Source organism: Trachurus trachurus (assembly GCF_905171665.1).
Source record: "Trachurus trachurus genome assembly, chromosome: 5".
In the NCBI taxonomy this organism is placed as follows: domain Eukaryota; kingdom Metazoa; phylum Chordata; class Actinopteri; order Carangiformes; family Carangidae; genus Trachurus; species Trachurus trachurus.
The window spans coordinates 33,323,027-33,336,226 of record NC_139896.1 but is presented as its reverse complement, the minus strand read 5'-3'; the positions used below and the strand labels follow the sequence as shown (position 1 = coordinate 33,336,226).

The window sequence follows — 13,200 nt, the reverse complement described above, 5'->3', positions numbered from 1 at the left end:
AATACTGTAGGACAGGGGATGTATTAGTGTATACTGTATGTGATGTCGGTCAGACTGTAGCAACTGAAAATGTCCTGGAAAAGTCCTGGAAAATGATTTCAAGAAAAGAGTGGGAACCCTGAAATGTGACTTGTGATATCGAATCAGATTCCCATGTGATATTCATGCTCACTTAAATATCTTGTAATTTAAACATATCTTCATTTTCTGGATTCATGTGGTGGTAAAAGAAATTCAAAACTTTACTGTAGAGCTCCATCACTGCAGTCAGACTTATGCCTGTGTGTGTGTGTGTGTGTGTGTGTGTGTGTGTGTGTGTGTGTGTGTGTGTGTGTGTGTGTGTGTGTGTGAATGTGTGTGTGTGCGTGCGTGCGTGCGTGTGCGCTAATTTCCCATACTCCCCTCCTGATTTGAATGATTTTCTGTGTGCTGTTGACTGTTATGAATTTCACATAGGATTTCTTGCACTGTTGATTCGCTCTGCTGCTTAAAGCTTAAGAGGCTCCCGCAGTCAAAACCATCTCTCTCCTCAGTGATGAGCTTTATTTTCACACAACAACCAGCGTGATGATGCCGGTCAACTCGGCAGTCCGTCCATCATTTGTTCTGTGTTTTTGCACATTTCCTCTGCAGTGGGGATTTGCATGTGTGTTAGTCTGCAGTGTGGGGTTCGTTATTCGGGATAATGAAGGCTGGGGTTGGATCTTTAGTAAGTGAGTCATACGATGACTACTCAAACATAATCAATGCTACTGGCTTTCATCTGAACTCATTTATCCACACCCACACTGTATCTGTGGGTCTATAGTCTGTCAGACTGATAGCCTGCCTTGCCTGTCCTTTTTTTAAGATACACACTTGAGGTTTTTCATGCTTCCAATGATTCAGACTCCTCCGTCTTTCTATTAGTTCTCTCCTTTGTTGTTGTTTTTTTTCCAGCCTCTCAGCCCCATTGCTTCTCCAGCAGCTCATGTTCCATAATTTTTCAGAGGACATCTGTGGCCCGTGTCCACCTCATTACCTTTACTTCCTCTTGTTGACTGCCACATCCCTGTCTCTTTCTCTCTTTTAAGCTTTGATCTATCTTTTTTTGTTTATCTAGCTTGCCCGTCTATGTAACTGTTAAAATGGGATGCATCACATTCTCTATGAAGTTCACATTGAATCTCCCCTGTATCCACCTTGAATTTCACTACCATCGCTCACAGGACCAAAGAATGGGTGTTGGATAATGACTGCAGACTGATTCTTATCAGATAAAGAATGACATCAAACCCTCTCAATTTACAGCATCTCTGCTCTTGATAAATATTCAATAGACTGGGGCTTAGCAGAAAGATTACAGGAAAGTAAATCATTTGCAATCATCAAGGGTCATATAGTGAGGGCTTCTTTTATACATTAGTGATGCAACATGAGATGATGCGGAGTGAATTATGACTTTAACTTAAGGATGTTTTTGGCTTTCATCTGAGCGTAAAAAGAGATTTAGAGTAAAGTGAGATAAGTTTATTTAGCGAGGGGGGAAATAGTGGTTCACTTTCATGTGAAAAGCTGCTTTGCAATTACGGTTTTAGATGTTAGAGTGTTATCATTAATCCCGGTGACTCAGTGAATTAATGAGTGTGAGAAACAACAAACACTCTTAACACAGTCATCTACATCCATGTCTGTCCAATGTTCATCAGGATAACTACTGCTGAGAACCAGCAATTAACTAGAGATATGAAACTTAAAACATTCATTGCATTATACATATTTTACAACATTGACATGCTATTTCCTAGTTGAGTTGATACTGTATAGGAAACCACTGCCTATTTATACCGCTGGCAGACATAGATCAACATTAGCATTCATTTGGAGTTGAGGTCTTGACTGCATGACACATGTAAGTTTAATATTCTCTCTGGTGGTGCGGGCAATCTGTCAACATCATATGCCAATCTTTTCAATAGAATATAATGTTCAGCTCATGTGATCACACGATTAGTTGTGCATATGGTTTTGTGGACAGGGAGGCTGTGATTTCTACTCAAAGTTATTTGAGATCTCTCTGAATGAACGCTCAAGGCTCCGGCCAACTTTTTGTACTAGGAGCCCCCTACTGAAAAATTTAGGAGAACACGCAGTAAACTTTGGTGCACAAGTTAAATCTACCTGCAACACTGATTTACTCCCATTTTAACTGTATTATTGATAAATGCTATGGTAATAAATACTGTATTTCTCAAGAACCACAACTGAACAAAAATACAATAAATGTATGTGCATCAGTAACTTTACTGTCACAGCATTTCATTTCTTTCATTTTGATTTATTCCATTCATGGTATACATAATACACATGGTTGCACATATTTACATAATATCATAGTCACCATAAATGAAAAGGAGCAGGATGAAGAAAAATGTATAGTACCTACCCCTCTCTATTGTTATAATTGTATTGGCTTACTATCAGCAGCAATATTATACTCTATTTCAAAAAATTAAAGATGATGAAACATATAATAATAACAAGAAAACAAACAAGCAAAATAGCAGTGGACACCACTCGTCTATCTTTTCTTTTTTTTCCCCCTTCTTCAGAACAAGTAAACAACTTGTGCTTCTCTTTACCTTCCCTTAAAGCACAGACCTCTGCAGGCTAGCAGTCCCATCTCTCCGTACTCGTCCTTGGCAGTTTGTTGCTCTGGTGCAGGAGGAACTTTTTGAAAGAAGGTACCGATGGTTCATTCATCCACATGAAGAGACGAGAGAAACACTGAATGCTCATCACTTTTTTCCTCTTTGTGTTCTACAGGCATGCACATTACCAGCACCTGCTAACTCACCAGCTCTTACTCTATATGCCATGAGAATGAACTATGACAATGAAGCCAACACAATGAGCTGAAAGATGCTAAAAATGAGGGGGTTGTTGATTCTCCATCTGATCATTGTCACAAGTGAAGCCTTTCACATTTCACAAGGACATTCTTTGTTAATGTATACATTAAACAGGGTTTGCTATAGTATAGTGTTTTTCATTCAGTAATGCAACACTGTAGTGGATGGCTACTTCAGGAATTTAGTTGAAGAATAGGGTTACAAACTATCTAAAAATGTCAGCTCTTAATGAAAGATGGATATTCAGCGTTCCAACAAATGTATTATACTGTAGCATGCAGCTTGAAGGTTGTGGTTTGTTGTGAGTTGAGAGCACATTTTTTTGTGAATTCAAGGTAGGCCTACTTCCTCATACATAAATTCTTTTGCTGCCTTGATATGCTTTTAGAATTTTGCACATATTTTCTCTCTTTGTTCGTGGGGCCCTGAAAACCATGACACTTGATGGAATAAACGGAGATATAACCTTGAATAACACAATGGTGATCAAACAGCTAAATAAAGGTCTTATTGTAGCGATCTAATCTAATTCAAATGCCTCAATCAAAATGAGAAACAGCTTAAATAAATGGTGGCAGATGAAGGCTGTATCAGGTTCCTCACTCGCATGGAGTTAGTTGGAGCAGTGTGGGCTATAATTCAGAAAATCTGGCTGTCATCCAATCAGCAAGCAGCGTCCCCAGGTGCAGGACAGCCAGATGAAAAACACCTTAAAATCTCAGCTGCTGCTTTGGCTGGAGCCACAGAAATTAGATGATTAACTATTACAGAAATGATACAAATTACTTTCTAAGATTTAAATACACGATAAATAATGAGTGATTACACTGGCATTTCTGAATGCCAAAAGCACCACAAAGATTAAATTCAGCCTTATCAGTGTATATTTGGATGACATGCTTAAACACACAAGTGTTTTATTTTTTTTTTATTGCTTTTTATCAGAAGAAATTTGGTGCACAGTTAGTGTCAACAGTAACATTTACTGCTAAGCTATCCACACAAGAATTTATTATAATGAGCTCCAGCCAACATCCTATATTTCCTCACAGTTGAGGAAATATGGTTTGAGATTAAGTCAGAAAGTTAGAGGCAAGGAGAGTGGGAGTGACGTCAGACGCCGGTGAACACGCATGACTGAGTGTCGAGCAGAATCAAACAAAACTCTACAAAAACTCTTAAAAAGACAGCAAGAAAAACACAAATGGTAATAGAAAATTATTATTTATAAGGGGATCATGATGGGACTTTGGTCAAGACGAAATACTGACATTAAAGGAGAATCCTGGTCATTTTCTAAATAACGCTCTACAGCTCTAATAGGTCCCTGAGTGTTACCATACTGTAGGAAAAGACCCCAGAAAAATATGTGCAGCCAGGACCGAGCTCTCCTCCTGCTAGCTGCGCTACACTGCAGTTAAACAGTGAAGTGATGGGGGCAGAACTTTAAAACCGTGACTTTGACCTCTATTATGCTCAAAATATCACTACACATGCTTTGCAACATCCACCAGCTCCTTACCACACAACACTGACTGCCCAAACTCTGTTAATATGAGAGAGTAGTGCTACATGTGTGTTTTTGTCACGTAGCTCTGTTCATGCTGGCTTCCGTGGTAGACCTTACTAGTTGACTGTCGAGCCAGAATATACAGATGAGGAGCAGTCTTCATGGGTATGGAAACAGTCCCGAGCTCTTAAAATGGAATTTAAACACTGCCAGTTGCTTTTTTATAAAAAAAAATTATAAAATATTTGATCGCGGCTTGGCTCTTAATTTAAAGCACCTGCAAATTAAAAAATCCACAGCTTTTCTGGAGAGAAATTAATGAACTGGGGCCCAAGAAAGACTCAAAAATTCCAATGGAAATTGTGCCTTAAAATGGTGATAGAAGGCTGATTTGGTGCTCAACAAGTGGGTGAAGGATTTTGCTGTTTTACTTTCTGGCGACAATAATATAGATGGTAATTCCGATATTACACTTAAAGAGGTTCATAAAGCTGTTGAGTGTACTAAAGCTTCTGGCATTGAGGGTCTTTCCAACAAAGTACTGAAAACACCTACAGTAAATTGTTACAGGTCTTGACCCAATTCCTGTAAGTATGCTTTAAATCCAGTATTGTTCCCTCTGATTGGTACAAATCATTCATTAAACCAATTCCAAAGTCAACCAAAAATGACCCTGTTCCCTCCTCAGCTATAGAGGAGTCAGCCTTTTGAGTACAGTTTATAAATTAAAATCTAATAATGTTCTCAATTCCAGGTTCAATATCTAGAGACCGAAAACATTTTGGTGGAGGAGCATGGATTCAGAAAACATAATTTAGATCATGTCTAGATCATATTTACACCCTGAGAACTGCAATTAGAGCCAGAATCTCTGAGGGGAAGTCTACCTTTGTTTGTTTTATTGATTTCCAGAACGAGTTTAAACTTATTTCAGCTGGGGTGGATGGTGTACAGTATTTTACCAAGCTGTTAAAGCTTTAAAGTGACATGTGAGGACAGGGTGGTTTCCCACTCCACTGGGAGTCAGACAGGGAGATGTTCTGTTTATAAATGATTTAGCCGCACAAATTAAAAATGAAGATATATGAAATTAAATATACTTTTGTATGCGGGTGATATCATTATCTTGGCAGAGAGGGAGGCGGAAGTTACAGTCACTGTTAGACATTGATAATCATTGGTGCCAGAAATGGAGAATGTCAGTTAGGCTAATCAAGGGAAAACTCAAGTCATACATTTCAGAAAACAGAAGCTCCTTTAATTTTAATGTTAAAGTTAAGCCATTATATTACACAAATGTATACAAATACCTTGGCTTCACCGTGGATGAACACAGTTTGAAGAAGGTATTAATGCCCTTACTGATACAGCAGCCAGGGCATTAGGCACTATTATAAGTATGAAGAACTGTAAAGATCTTGGTTGTGCTACCTTATCAAAGCTCTATGATGCGGCTGTGTTTCTCTTATTCTTTTGTGTGCAGCTGGAATATGGAGGAGGTAATGAGTTATCCAAGGTGAATGCTATTCAAAACAGGGCTATTCGTTGTTTCTTAGGTGTGCACAAATTTACTCCTGTATTAGCTCTCCAAGGTGATATGGGTTGGGAACCTTGTTTGATTAAGCAGAAGGGGGAAATGCTTAGGCTCTGGAATTGCATGTCTTCTATGCCCGAGGGTAGAATACCAAAAAGGTTTTTAAAGTACATAACTATCCTTGGTGTCGTGAAATGATTGCTATCTTTAATGAAGCGGATCAGCAATACATATTCACAAATGGTTTGCGATGTAGTGTTAATTTTGTGAAGCAAGTTATTTCTTGAGTATTAAAAAAATGGGCTAATGACATTTGGTTTAAATCAAAACACATAACTTATTCTCAGTTGAAAAATGTGTACTGTCCTATACTGGATAGATCCAAAAGATCTCTATGTGCTCAGCTGAGGTCTGGGATTTTCCCTCTGGCATAAGTAGGAAGGTTTAACTCTGTGCCCGAGGAGGGAAGACTCTGTACTATACTGTAATCTAAATGTGATTGAGGATGAACTTCATTTCTTGTTTCATTGTCCATTATATGACTAAGCCAGGCAGTTTTTATTTCAGAAGAAGATGCAGAGTGTGAAGCCTGTGTTGGTTTGGATTTATGATGAGGTTAAGTTGGAAATGGTTTCAGAGAAGGGGTCTTTACTATATATTACTATCTATGTGGTTTGGTTTGGTTTGGTTTGGTTTGGTTTGGTTTGGTTTGGTTTGGTTTATATTGTGTTGATTATATGTTTGCTGGCTATGAGTATGAAATCTTTGTCTTGTAAGCCATTATAGGCTGGGCTGGTGTGTGACACATGAATAAAATAAAATAAAAATGCAATACTGTGGGGGAAAAACTATGTTAGAAAAGGAAGGATTTAAAAAAAAAAAATGCAATAACAAAGTTGTATTACCGAAAGGACATTGCATTTGAAATACGTCGGACAACGTGCTTGCAAAGCTATTTGCATATCCATGTCCTTTAATGGAAAAGGGTTTAGTCTGTTTCTTTACTTTTTCTTTTCTCAGTTATTTTCTCAAGATATGAATTTGGAACAAAAGTCTTTTGGACTCGACTTCTCCTTTTTTGGAAAATAGGAAATCCTAGACTCGTCGTCATCTCACAGGAAGTTTTGTGAAAAATTGCTTGTAAGTGATCTTCTCTAAAGTTCAGCTGCCACCCCAGAGGTTTGCACGTGTCACAAAGAGAAGAATGAGTGGAGAGAATGATCCACTGCACTGAGAGGGCTATGCTGGCATTTGGTAGATTAAATGATGATGAAAGAAATCCCCGCAAAAAGAATAATCTGCTGAAGACAAAAGGAAGAGAGATTCTACGTGCTATACGCCTCATGTAGGGAAGTAGTGATGCATCTAAAGAGGTCTACTGTAAATTTGTGCTCGACTTCTCTAATGATAATTCTGGAGTGGATCAGTGCATCGACCGTAGTCAGTGCTCACTAAAAATGAAGAGTTTACGCCACAGAAAAAAGATACTTTTTAAAGAAAAAAGATACTTTTTAAAGAAAAAAGAAAAGGACAGAAAAAAAATACCTAAAAAATATTTTCATTCTCCAGCTCAACCGTTCTTCAAGACCACTGGTACAACAAAAGCGAGTCTTTTTGTGAGAGAAACCCTGCATCTAAAAAAATGTTCAAAGACTCAATTCATGAATATTTTACACGATGTGCCAGAACTTCATCTGAGCATCTGAATGTACTGGAGTCCATCAATAGCCTATCTGTCTTAACACCCAGGCCACACACAGCACCCCCCCCCCCCCTCCCCCCTTTTCTTTCTCTTTCTCTTCCTCTGCCTCCCGTCTCTCCTCTAACAGCCATACACAAGGCCACCCATTCAAAGACCTTCCCCGTCCAACCTCAGCAGTCCCCTGAGGTGCCTATGTACAGACCGTGGTGCCTGCGATTGAAGTGTGAGTTGGTGAGGGAGAGCCAGTGGGGTCCGTTGCTTCTTCCTCTCTGGTATGGGGCTCTATAGGACTTCCTTTGACACTCACTCTGTTAGATGATGAAGGTTTGTTTGAGGAAAAATGACTGTGGAGTTTTTAGTGCTGAGACTTATACTCCATTCATACAAAGTACTGTATCTTATGTATAATTCAAACTCTATACCATAAAACAGCCATTTGTTACTTTGCAGGAAAACAAAGTTAAAGGGATACGCCAACATTTTTTTTCGTGTCTTGCCTCACTCCCGAGTCCATGACAAGCAGATAGACACAAATCCTTTCGACTGTGCGTGCAGTAACAAGGCAGATAGAGCCGTATCGCTCGTAATTAGCTTAGCTCAAACACTGGAAGTGTATAGGTAGTGTTAGCCTGCCTCCACCTAAAGTCATCAGAGAAACTCTTCAGCAACTCTAAACGGAAACCGGCGTGCCGATCTTCGCTGACAAAAATCTCCGGTAAGGCATCCTGAACGGTCAAATGCCGGTAACGGGACGAGATCGGTCAAAACGGAGGGTTCAAGCAAAGACGGTTTATTTTGGTTCAAGCTAGCTACATCAAGGGTAGGTTAGCTTCCTATTTCAAAGTAAAAGCTCAAATTCTATCGTCATGGTTTTCTGTATGTAAAGGGCAACGGGTGTTTTATTTTGTGAAAGTAACCGGAAGTGCGTTGGTCACAACGGCTAGCTTGAGTAGCGTGGAATATGTCCGAACAAAATTGTAAACAGCTGGTATTTAGACAAATTAACTACACACTGCTGATCTAAACGGTTTCTTTCTCAACTAAAAATGTTTGAAATGTCGATAAAGTGATATATTTACAGAGTTTAGAGCTAAAATGAAATCAACTTCTGACTGCTGATTTTGGCTCGGGTAGGAGGCAGGCTAACACTACCTATGCACTTCCAGCGTTTGAGGCGATACGGCTCTATCTCCCTTGTTACTGCACACACAGTCTGCTTGTCATGGACTCGGGAGTGAGGCAAGACATGAAATTTTTTTTGGGCGTATCCCTTTAAAAAAAAAAAAAACTGGAAAAAAAACCCCCCACAAAAAGTGGAGAGGAGTTTATAATGCATTGCTCCCTATAGGGAATGTGATCCATGATAAGTGGTGTCATGAAATTTTCAAAAATATAGCTATCACTCAACGTGCTTTACACTCTTAATTCAGTTAAAGGTTAAAAGCCAGGGTTGGATTATCAACCAGGCAAAGCAGGAAACTGCTCCAGGCCTCCAGAGCTCCTGGGGCCATAAAAGCTGCACTGCATGTAAAATGCTTTGTTTGATTTCACCGTCTATTCGTCCAGGAATATGCGCCACTATAGCACAATGCATTGCACATGGCGTGTCCCGTTTCATCATCTAATTTTGACAGAAATTTCACAAAAAGCAACCATTTTATTGCTTGCATATTGCATATGTCTAAGATGACCATGCACAGAATAACAGTTTTTTAATATTACATAATAAAAAACAGGACGTTCTTAGACATACATTTTCACAACTGTCCACTGCATTATAGAGGGAGGCTGTGATACTCAGCGTGCTGCATTATGAATTGTTTATATAAGCATACACATGTTGCATCCATGTTGCACAATCTTGCATCTCATGATCTACATCCAGTGCCAGTATTCACAGCCAGCGCAAGAAGTGTGTCCCATATGTGCAGAGTTGGAAAAATAAGGGTGTGGAGGTCAGGATTTGGCATTTACTGGAGTCTAATCTTCTTGAAGGAAACCACCGTTTGTATCTTTAAAGATAGTGATTGCAGGTTGGCAGTGGGTAGGACATGGTCATTGCAGGATATAGCCTATTCTGGGGTTTTGCAGACCTATCCACCACTGGCATTCTTGTTTAGTGATACCTTTGGTTTGTGTCTTTTTAGAGTTAGCCATCCCTGAAGGAAAGTCTGGCTTCTGATAGTGTGGCTGCTTTGGAAGAAATAAATCCCTGATAAGCAAAACTGAGACAAAAAACATCTAATCAAAGTGTGTCATATTGCTGGAGATATTTCTTCAATTTTGTTTCCCTTATCTTGTCCTTGTAGTATTCCTGGGGAATGTTCCCAACAGGATAAGCCTGATAAAGTGTTTATCATTATTCTCTTTTATAATAGATTTTTCTCCCTACTGTATATGAGGTTCTAGAGAAGGATGGTTTTACTTACATTAAAGAAATGTGACCTTGTGTTAAAATAGGGGAGGTCTGGGTGGTTGATCGGTGTCCAACAGTCCTCAGAAGGAGAGTCCTGTCATCTTCACATGCTTATATGAAAAATAAGAGTAATGTTTTATCTTTGGGATATCACATTACTCCTCAGATAGAATTAGTTTACTTTAATGGTCTCCCAAAAGCCTGTTTTCCACCACTCACTACACCTGCATTTTTAAAACCTCCTTTGTGACTGATTATTTTCCCCACCATCACCATGCTGTGGTATTCTGCTTAAGTAAGCAATGCAGAGGAACATTATTGGATTGAGCAGAAGTGACAGGCTGAGTGTGTTACATATGATGGTGAAGTGAGGCAGAGGGAAAGGAGGGCTGATGACACCGAGAGAGAGAGAGAGAGAGAGAGAGCGAGAGGAAGAGAGAGAGAGAGGAAGAGGGTGAGAGACGCACATTGTACTTTGTGCCGAGCAGAGGGAAGCGCGCTGCTCCTCTCCTCTCCTCCGCATCACACTTTCCAAACACTGACGGTAAAACAAAAGGAGGCCAGGATGTAGAGACAGTTTGGGGATGTGCACAGACCCCGGCGCTACTGATCGTTTCTTTCTAACTCACTTGTGGATCCAAAGACTGGTGAAATCTGCTTTTTGGTTTGCTTTTTGTCTTTTCTTTTTGGCGCGCTGCTCGGTGTTAGAGGAGTCTGTCGATAGACTGACTGAGGAGGAAGAGGAGGAGGAGGAGGAGGAGAGGTGCCGCTCGCTGCTTCATCCCGCTGGATGGATCCGAGCCTCTCCGCGCGCACTTGTTAACTGAGTACTCGGTCTTCATAGAAACTCCTCTGTTTCTGCAGGGAAGAGCTGGGATCGTGTTCCCTCTTCCACTTTCATCGGTGAGTGATTTTGCTCTATTGCTTATTGTTTCAGTTGTTAAGAATCTTCTCAAATTCAGAACGTCAGGTGCGTTTTTTCCCCTACAAGAGGTTTTGGCGATTTAATGTGTTTTCAGTGCGTAAACCTTTTTTTACGCTCAAGTTTTTAATATTTTCATGATGTATAGAAACGCAGTTCGTTGACTTCTAAAAGGCAGGATGATCCGACTTGTTACTGCAGAAGCTGAATCAGGTCATTTACTTTTGAATTAACTGAATGGAAATCTATAATAATATTTCTGCGTGGACAAACCTGCAGCAGATTAACATGATTCAACAGGTCTGTTTCAGTCCATGACCGTCAGTGAGTCTAACCATGTTTAGGACCTTAGGTGTATGATTGTGTCTTCCTGTTGTTTGAGAAAGAGAAATTCATAAATGGTTCATAAATGCAATTCAAACTGTTGCAGGTTTCACATATCAGCGGGGATCTTGAAGTACACAATAAACTTCTCACTGAGGTCAGACATCATCTTTACCTGTGTGCTGCCTCTCTGGTTGACCTTGTGCTTTAGTTGTACCCATACACCAGCTGTCTTTCCACAAAATTGGATGACATTTTCGGGCAGGTTCTGGTGGATTTGGACAGAAAGCAGGGGAATGTGACTGGAAATTTAATGGAGGGGAAAAATCATTTGGAACCTGAAATGTCACGCTGCTCCTTTTTTTTCTTTTTTTCTTTTTTTTTTTTTTACCAAATATTGATTTGCAAACACTGATAATTTGGTTAATCATATTGTGTACTGCTGTTTTCAGCTTTATGTTTCCTCTTCTTTCTTTTTTTTTATTACCATTTACCTCTCAGATGCCAGTTTATTTCGAGGCAAGTTGAGTCTGAAGGTGAGGAGGACTTACTTTGAAGACTCTCCATCACAATGGCAGCAGGAGTAGCAGCATGGCTCCCATTTGCCAGGGCAGCAGCCATTGGCTGGATGCCCGTTGCCAACTGCCCCATGCCTGTTGCCCCAAGAGACAACAGCAAGAGACAGGACGAGCTGATCATCCTCAATGTCAGCGGCCGGCGTTTTCAGACCTGGAGAACCACTTTGGACCGCTACCCGGACACCCTGCTGGGCAGTACTGAAAAGGACTTCTTTTACAATGAGGAAATCAAGGAGTACTTCTTTGACCGGGACCCTGATGCCTTCAGAAGCATCCTCAACTTCTACCGGACGGGGAAGCTCCACTACCCCCGTCACGAGTGCATCTCAGCCTACGACGAGGAGCTCACCTTCTTCGGTATTATCCCTGAGATCATCGGCGACTGCTGCTACGAAGAGTACAAGGACAGGAAGAGGGAGAATATAGAGCGGCTGCAGGATGATCAGGAGGAGAACAAGGACATGAAGCTGCCCAACATGAGTTTTAGGGAGACCATGTGGCGAGCCTTCGAGAACCCCCACACCTCCACCATGGCCCTGGTCTTCTACTACGTCACCGGTTTCTTCATTGCCATTTCAGTCATCACTAACGTGGTGGAGACGGTGCCGTGCGGCACCACCGCCAACCAGAAGGACATGCCGTGCGGCGAGCGCTACACCGTGGCGTTCTTTTGCATGGACACGGCCTGCGTCATGATCTTCACAGTGGAGTACCTGTTGCGCTTGTTCGCTGCGCCTAGCCGCTACCTCTTCATGCGCTCCGTGATGAGCATCATCGACGTGGTGGCCATCTTGCCGTACTACATCGGCCTGGTGATGACCGACAACGAGGACGTGAGCGGCGCCTTCGTGACGCTGCGCGTGTTTCGAGTGTTTCGCATCTTCAAGTTCTCCCGCCACTCGCAGGGCCTTCGGATCCTGGGTTATACGCTGAAGAGCTGCGCGTCGGAGCTGGGCTTCCTCCTCTTCTCTCTCACCATGGCCATCATCATCTTCGCCACCGTCATGTTCTATGCGGAGAAGGGCTCCAGCTCCACCAAGTTCACCAGCATCCCGGCTTCTTTCTGGTACACCATTGTCACCATGACGACGCTGGGGTGAGTAATAGACACATGCACACCCACGTACACTGACAGACACACACTCCCAGGTTAATACATGTGTACCCGTCCTAAGAAGCCTTCACCTCTTGTTCCCTGTGCTACAGAACCAAAACAGCCGTTTATGATGTTAATAAATGCACTAGATGCATTGTCTTGTGTATTTTTATATAAATTGAATAATTTATGAAAAACACTTTGAATTTCAAGAGGGAATTAAGACA

The 13,200-nt window shown here is 41.1% G+C and overlaps 1 protein-coding gene across 1 annotated transcript in view; it reads left to right on the top strand.

The window, feature by feature from the left end:
* Positions 1–11,870: 11,870 nt before the first annotated feature.
* The window catches only part of LOC310985729 (A-type voltage-gated potassium channel KCND3-like), a gene marked incomplete at both ends in the record, with an annotated part of 90,075 nt that continues 88,745 nt past the window's right edge, over positions 11,871–13,200 (top strand). Inside the window, one exon of the mRNA XM_083971355.1 lies at positions 11,871–12,973. Within this exon, the coding sequence (XP_083827481.1) occupies positions 11,871–12,973 (1,103 nt within the window). The remainder of the gene's footprint in view (positions 12,974–13,200) is intronic.